Genomic DNA, 7,718 nt, shown 5'->3' with positions numbered 1-7,718 from the left:
GGTTTGAAGTGCTGATCTTGCAGTTAGCAGTCCAGTGCTTATCTTACCAGTCCTCCATTTTACCATAGATCCGTCAGCATTGCAAGTTGAGGCTTGAACTTTTTCTTCAGTTCTTTGAGCTTGAGAGGTGCTGAGAATGTTCTTCCCTTGTGGTTTTGTAGCTCCAGTTCTTTGTATATTTCATTATAATACTTGGTCTTCCCATGCTGCCCTTTGAAATTATCTTTTCAGCTATTTTACTTCCTCATGTCTTCCATCAGCTTTAGCATCTGTATGCTGGAAAACAGATTTCCGAGTCTCTTCTGACACCCATATTGGTCTTTTCTTTCTTTCCTGTTTTGTTTGTTTTAATGACCTTTTGCTTTTGTCCTGTATGATGATCTTGATGTCATACTACAGCTCTTCTGGTCTTCAGTCATTAGTGTCTAATGCATCATATCTTGAGATGGTCACTAAATTCAAGTGGAATATGTTCAAGTTCACATTTGGGTTCTTGTGGACGTGTTTTAACTTTCTTCAGCTTCAGCCTGAACTCGAGATGAGCAGTCGATGGTCTGTCCCACAGCTTACACCTGACCTCGATTTGGCTGATGATACTGATTCACATGGAAGGTGAAAATTCTACCCTTGAACCACCGTGGGCCCCTACAAGGCCCTGGGAAATACTTAAGGCATTTCTTCTTAAAGCTTCGTGACTTTAATGCTGAAAAATCCCAAATTTATATCTCTAGCATGAATTCCTTCTCCTACTCTCTAGACTTATATATCCACTTGACTTCCTGAGAGTTCCATTTGAATGTCTAAGGATATTTTGAACTTAGTATTTAGAAAATGGAACTTACTCCATCCTCTTAGAAATGCCTGTCCAACTCCTCCCTATTTCGTTAAGTGGTAGTCCGTTTTTTGTTTTTGTTTTTCTTGTTGCTTTGATTCAGGTCCTGAGTCATCTGGAGTCCCCGTTTCTCCCGTACCCCACATCTAATCCATCAGCAACTCCTGTCAATTCTAGTTTCTCAGTATTTCTGGAATCTGGCCACTTCTCACTTCTATACTGTTTCCAATCGGCGCCAAGCCACTATCAGTTGTTGCTTGTTTTGTTTTTGTTTTTTGATGTTTTTGAGAATATATACAATAACACATACACCAAACAACAGTTTCTACCTGGACAATTTGGCAACATTGCTTACTACATTCTTTTAGTTGTCTGGCCCTTGTCACCCTCGTTTTCTGAGGAGTTCCTCCCCCATTAGCATCAACTCATTGCCCCTTTTGTTGTTGTTGTCAAGTGCTGTCGAGTAGATTCCAATTCATAGCGACTCTGCACAGGGTTTCCGATGAGTGGCTGGTGGGTTTGAACTGCCCACCTTATGGTTAGCAGACCAGTGTTTATCCTACAATGTTATACAGTGCTGAAAGATTAGCCACTGTGAAAATCTTATGAATACCAGCAAAGCTTTGATATATAGTGCCAGAAGATGAGTCCCTCCGGTTGGAAGACACTGACTAGCTATGACTGGAGATGTGGGAAGCATCAACTGAAGAAAGAAACAATCCATGGATTCAGTGTACCAAAAATAATTAGTTGATGCTCAGTCATTTCAAGAGATAGCTTATAATTAAGAACCAATGGTATTCAAGGAAGAGGTCTAAGCTGTACTGAAGTCATTGGTGAAAAACAAGTTTCCAGGATTTAAAGGAAGGCGAATTAAATGTTTCAGCAAACTGATGCATTGCTGGAGACGCTCATTCAGTTCTGCTAAGAATTTTGGAAGACAGTTAGTTACCTGGCCAACCAATTAGAAAAGATTCATATTTGTGCCCATTCCAAAGAAAAGTAACCCAATGGAATGGGGAAACATCAAATAATATCCTTAATATCGCATGCAAGTAAAATTTGCTGAAGATCATTCAAAAATGGCTGCAGCTGTTCATCGCCAAGGAGTTGCCAGGAACTCAAGCTGGATTCAGAAGAGCATGTACATGGCTGACAACAGATGAATCTTGGATGAAAGCAAAGAGTAACAGAGTGATGTTTACTTGTGCTTTGTTGACTCTACAAGGTTATTTGACTGTATGGATCATGACAAACTATGGGTAACATTGTGAAGAATAGGTAGTCCAGAACACTTACTTGTGCTTATGGGGAAGCTGTGCATAGACCAAGAGGCACTTACTTGTTAGAACAAAGGCATGCTGAATGGTGTAAAATCAAGAAAGGTGTATGTCAGGGTTATATCGTGTCACCTTACATGTTCAATTTGTATGTTAAGCAAGTAATCCAAGAAACTGGATTATATGAAGAGGAATGTGGCATCAGGATTGAAGAAAGACTCATTAACAACCTGCAATGTGCAGATGATTCAGTAACTTGTGCTGAAAGTGAAGAGGCCTTGAAGTCTTATTGATGAAAATCAAAGATTGCTACCTTCAGTTTGCATTGCACCTCAATGTAAAGAAAACCAAAATCCTCACAACTGGACCAATAAATAACATCTGGGCAAATGGAGAAAAGATTGGAATTGTCATGTTGTTATTGTTAAGAACCCTCGAGTCATAACTGACTCAGAGAGACCTTATACACAACAGAACGCAACACTGCCTGATCCTCTGCCAATCTCACAATCGTTGCTGCAGTTGAACCTATTGCTGCCACCACTGTGCCAATCCATCTTGTTGGGGGTCTTCCTCTTTTTCCCTGACCCTCCACTTTACCAAGCATGATGTCCTCCTCCATTGACTGGTCCCTCCTGATGATATGTCCAAAGTATGAGAGACAGTGTCTGGCCATTGGCTTCCAAGGAGCGCTCTGGCTGAACTTTTTTCGACACAGATTGGTTTGTTCTTTTGCAGTCCATAGTACTTTTAATCTTAACTTTCAGCACCATAACTCAAATGCATCAATTCTTCTATGGTCTTCCTTAGTCACCACTGCCTACCTTTCACAGGTATATGAGGCTATTGAAAGTAGCGTGGTTTGTGTCAGGTGCACGTTAGTCCTCAAATTGACATCTTTGCTCTTGAACACTTTGCTCTTGAACACTTTCAGGTCTTGTGCAACAGATTTGCCTAATGCAATATGTTATTTGATTTCTTGACTGCTGCTTCCGTGAGTGTTTGTTGATGGTTGGTCTGAGCAAAGTGAAGTCTTCGACAACTTCAGTCTTTTCTCCATTTATATGGATGTTGTTTATTGGTTCAGTGGTGTGGATTTTTGAGGTGCAATCCATAGTGAAAGCTGTGGTCTTTGATGTTCATCAGTATTTTAAATCCTCTTCACTTTCAGCAATCTAAGTTGTATCATCTACATATTGCAGATTGTAAATGAGTCTTCCTCCAATCCTGATGCCATTTCTTTTTCATATAATTCAACTTCTCAGATTATTTGCTAAACATACAGATTGAATAAGTATGGTGAAAGAATACAACTCTTTCTTGACTTTAAGCCATTCAGTGTCCCCTTGTTCTGTTCGAATGACGACTGCCTTTTGGTCTATGTAAAGGTTCCTAAGGAGCACAATTGATGAAGTTGTCTTAGATTTTATTTTACTTACATCCATAGTCAACATTCATGGAAGCATCAGCTAAGAAATCAAATGACATATTGTATTAGGCAAATATTACAAAAGACCTCTTTAAAGTGTCCAAAAGCAAAAATGTCACTTTGAGGATAAAGTGGCATCTTTGCTGACCTAAACCAGGGTATTTTCAATAAGCTCATATGCATGCAAATGCTGGATGATGAATACAGAAGACTGGAAAAATGTACCATGGACTACCAGAAGAACAACCAGATACGTTCCTGAAAGAAGTATAACTAGATTGTTCCTTAGAAGCTGTGCTTGCAAGACTTTGTCTCTCATACTTTGGACATATTGTCAGGAAGGACCAGTCCCTGGAGAAGAACATTGTGCTAGGTAAAGTGAAGGGTCAGTGAAAAAGAGGAAGCCCCCCAGTGAGATGGATTGGCACCGTGGCTACAACTATGGAATGAAACATAAAAACAATTATAAAAATGGTGTACACTTGGGCATTGGTTCGTTCTGTTGTACTTAGGATCACTATGAGTTGGAACCAACTCCATGGCACCTAACAATGGTCTCTGTGTCTTCCTTGTGCTTTCTGTAATCTGTTGTACAGCAGCCAGAGTAATCTCGTAAACAGTCCAGATTTCTTATTCCTTTTCTAAACTCCAGGGACTTCTGTTTTCTCTTATTAAAATTGACTGTGTTTCAGTGGTTATAACTTGAGAACATTTGAATATCAGTGCCTGGGCCTCACCCTTGGCCAGTTAAATCACAGTCTGGGGATATTGGAGACAGGAGCATCTCTGGTGATTACAATGTATATCCTACAAGATCTGGATCTCACTTTCCTCTGATCTTATCACCTGCAATTTTCTCCTTTATTCATTTCTGTTGTAGCCACAGTGGTCTCCTTGCTTTTCCTTAAACAAGGATGTGTATGCATATAAAATTCCTGAAACGAACCCTGCTTCAAACAAGAAAAAGAGCAAGATACTTATTACTAATGATTTAAAGCAAATATATATATATTTGTTGTTGTTATTGCCGTGGAGTCAGTTCTCATAGTGACCCTGTACAGGGTTTCCGAGGCTGTAAATCTTTACAGGAGCAGAAAGCCTCATCTTTCTCCCGCAGAACAGCTGGTAGTTTCAAACTGCTGACCCTGAGGATAGCAGCCCTATTTATATATATATATATACATAACAGTGTTGAAACACGTGCCATTTTGTTTTGAGTTAAAAAGCAGTATGCTGTTTAGATCGTTTTCTATGCAACAGTCTAAACTTAGTCATTGTTTAACAAAAGATGCAGTTACCAGACTTTCTCCAATATGTCTTTAAAAAGTGTGATACCACCTCACTCCTGCTGTGACCCTGTAGTGCCACATCATTAGCACCTGCTGTGCGAATGCTAATGGGGAGGCCTGGTGTGGCACTGAAGGTTAATGCGCCAGACTGCAAAGCCCTTTGAACTGCAAGGTCGGCAGTTCAAGCTCACCAGTTGCTCCTGGGAAACCCTCTACAGGGTCACTATGGGTTGGAACTGACCCAACAGCACTAAACTACAACAACAATGCTAATGGAGCTGAGTATAGTTACCATGGATTTGAAATTCAAATAGATTCCCTATGTGTTAGTTTTGTTTCCTTTGTTGGTTTTTGTTTGTTTGTTTGTTTGTTTTTAAAGAATATGGGTATAGTTTTTTAAAAATGCAGCCATGTAGCAGGGTCTGTAGTGAGCTGTAAGTTTCCTCCTGCTCCTAGTTTCCAGCATTCACTGTTACCAACTGATATCATGTCACATGGTAGTTTTATAAATTTTAATTTTAATATTTTATTTAAAAAAAGAAAGCTTGCCTATTTAGTTTGAAGAATTGTTGTCATGAAATAAATGACAAACGCATACTGTACTTTTTTGACATATACGCATGCTAAGATTAAATTGTCAAAATGGTATAAACATAAAACTCCAGCACTGTGGACTCAGCAGCTCTGTAGAACAGAGTAGAAGTGCCCCCATAGAGTTTCCAAGAGTGTCGGTCTGAACAGAATCAGACAGCTGCATCTTTCTGCTGTGTGTGTCTTGTCAGCTGGAGCCAACGACCTACTAGTTACCAGCCTACCACTGTAGCCACTGTGCCACCAGGACTCCCTTAAACACTGAGCACTCACTAATTCTAAAATCAAAGAGCCTACATAGAAGATTTTTTAGGGCAGAAGTTCTGGGAAGCTCTCTCCTCCATGAAGTGAGATTCTGTGAACATTCCTGTGTTTTCTCAGTGTATATGGCTGGCTGTCTTGGCCCACAATGTTCTATTCCCTCGTCTTTGTATCTGCCCACAGGCAGCCTTCCTTTAGAGTCTTTTTCATCTCTCTCTAGGTAAACTGCTCCTAGCTCATTCTCCTCTCTCTTCTTTGCCTTCACTGCCAGGGTTCCATGTCATTAGCTCTTCATATGTAGGAACTAACCTTTCCTTGACTGTCCTTCTCAGTGGCTTCCATGTAATATCTTGCTCACTCTAGGTATTTATTGAGTAAACTTCGCCAGTATGATTACTAGCCTCGTTGTTAAGAGAATGGACTTTGGTATCCGATCGGGCTCAAATTCTAACTCTGCCATTAACTAGCTGTGTGACAAGGCAAGGTGCTATGGCTTCTCTAGGCTGGGCCCAAGCTTCTCTGAGCCCTCCATCTTTAAAATGGGGCTACTGCAATTTGTGATAATGCACTGGACTGCAAGGACAGTTTGAACTGCTCCTTGGAAACCCTGTATAAGGTCACTAGGAGTCAGAACCATCTCAACAGCACTTAACAACAGCAATTGCAGTTTTGCTTTGAGGGCTAAATGAGAATGCTTATGCAGATAATGAGCATGTTGTTGTTGTGATATGCCCTTGAGCCCATTCCAACTCATGGTAACCCTGGATGGAGTTTGTGAAGAGCTCCTGGTGGGTTTGAACCACCCACCTGGCAGCAGTCCAGTGCTTATCCTACAGTGTCACACCAGAGCTCCCATGAAGAGCGTGTTGTTGCTGTTGTTAAATGCCCTCAGGTTGATTCCAATTCATAGCGACCCTGTATAGGATTTCTAAGGCTGTAGATCTGTAGTTACGGAAAGCCTCATCTTTCTCCTATGGAGTAGCTGGTGAGCTCAAACCCCTGAGCCTGTGATTAGCAGCCCAGTGTTTATCCTACAGAGCCACAGTGCTCCCTAATAAGTTGTAGTTATAATTGTAATGCTTGTTGGTGTTGGTGAGCATCTCAGTTTACATTAGAGCAGCATTTGATGACTGAAATTAAAAATGTTCCTTCTGCGTTGTCTCATATGGGCCTCATTAACCCTCTCACATTTCATTTCTCTTCTTCAGAGTTATTGATTTAGGAGTCATGACTCCCTGTGATAAGATACTGAAAGCTGCTCTTGACCACAAAGCAGGTATTGTGCAACTGTACTTCTGGGCATTTCCTGGACTGTCATTTCCCCCAAGTGTGTGTCAGTGAGGAGCAATGCCTCAGCTCATTGGACCCTGTGGTTCCTATGGATGGAGAGTCAGACCCTGCATGGGACTGCTCGTATTGCATTTTAAATGAGGGTTGAGCCCAGTGATTAAGTTCCAGTGAAACAACTGTATAGTTCTGGAGATAAGGCTTGGTGCGTTAGACAGTTTTCTGGGTCTAAGTCTTTTTTATGTTTCCTTGAATACTGGGACATTTTTTGAGTTGGGAAAATTATAAATTAAGTATATATTTTGTTGGATGATGATCTAAAACTCGGACAAGTACATTATTGCAACTTTTAAGGTTGCAAATCATATTTACTACAAAAAGCAAAAATATGCATTAAAATCCCCTTGTTAGAACCAATGTCTTAGACATTGGGAAGCCATGTTAAATGTTCTGGCCTTAATTAAATCATTTACACTTTTTTCATCTTTCTCCACCTTTTCTCTCATGTTCCATCTCCCTATCATTTTTCTCTTCTCCTACAACAATAGATATCATTGGTCTGTCCGGGCTGATCACTCCTTCCCTGGATGAAATGGTTTTCGTGGCCAAGGAAATGGAGAGACTTACCATCAAGATTCCACTGTTGATTGGAGGAGCTACCACATCCAGGTAAGTTGTGCTAATGATGTCTGTGCTTCAGTGTAAATGCCAGTGTTGAAGACACTCATTAAAGTGGTGTTTTTGTTTTT

At 40.6% G+C, this 7,718-nt stretch overlaps 1 protein-coding gene across 1 annotated transcript in view; it reads left to right on the top strand.

Annotated features, from left to right (window-relative positions):
• The window catches only part of MTR (5-methyltetrahydrofolate-homocysteine methyltransferase), a 170,889-nt gene that overhangs the window by 132,515 nt on the left and 30,656 nt on the right, over window positions 1-7,718 (top strand). The window contains exons 22-23 of the mRNA XM_006872011.1: window positions 6,891-6,958; window positions 7,518-7,638. Coding sequence (XP_006872073.1) covers window positions 6,891-6,958; window positions 7,518-7,638 — 189 coding nt within the window. The remainder of the gene's footprint in view (window positions 1-6,890; window positions 6,959-7,517; window positions 7,639-7,718) is intronic.

This window comes from Chrysochloris asiatica, unplaced genomic scaffold, assembly GCF_000296735.1.
Source record: "Chrysochloris asiatica unplaced genomic scaffold, ChrAsi1.0 scaffold00179, whole genome shotgun sequence".
NCBI lineage: Eukaryota > Metazoa > Chordata > Mammalia > Afrosoricida > Chrysochloridae > Chrysochloris > Chrysochloris asiatica.
The sequence above is the reverse complement of the archived record's forward strand: the minus strand, read 5'-3'. Positions and strand labels throughout refer to the sequence as shown.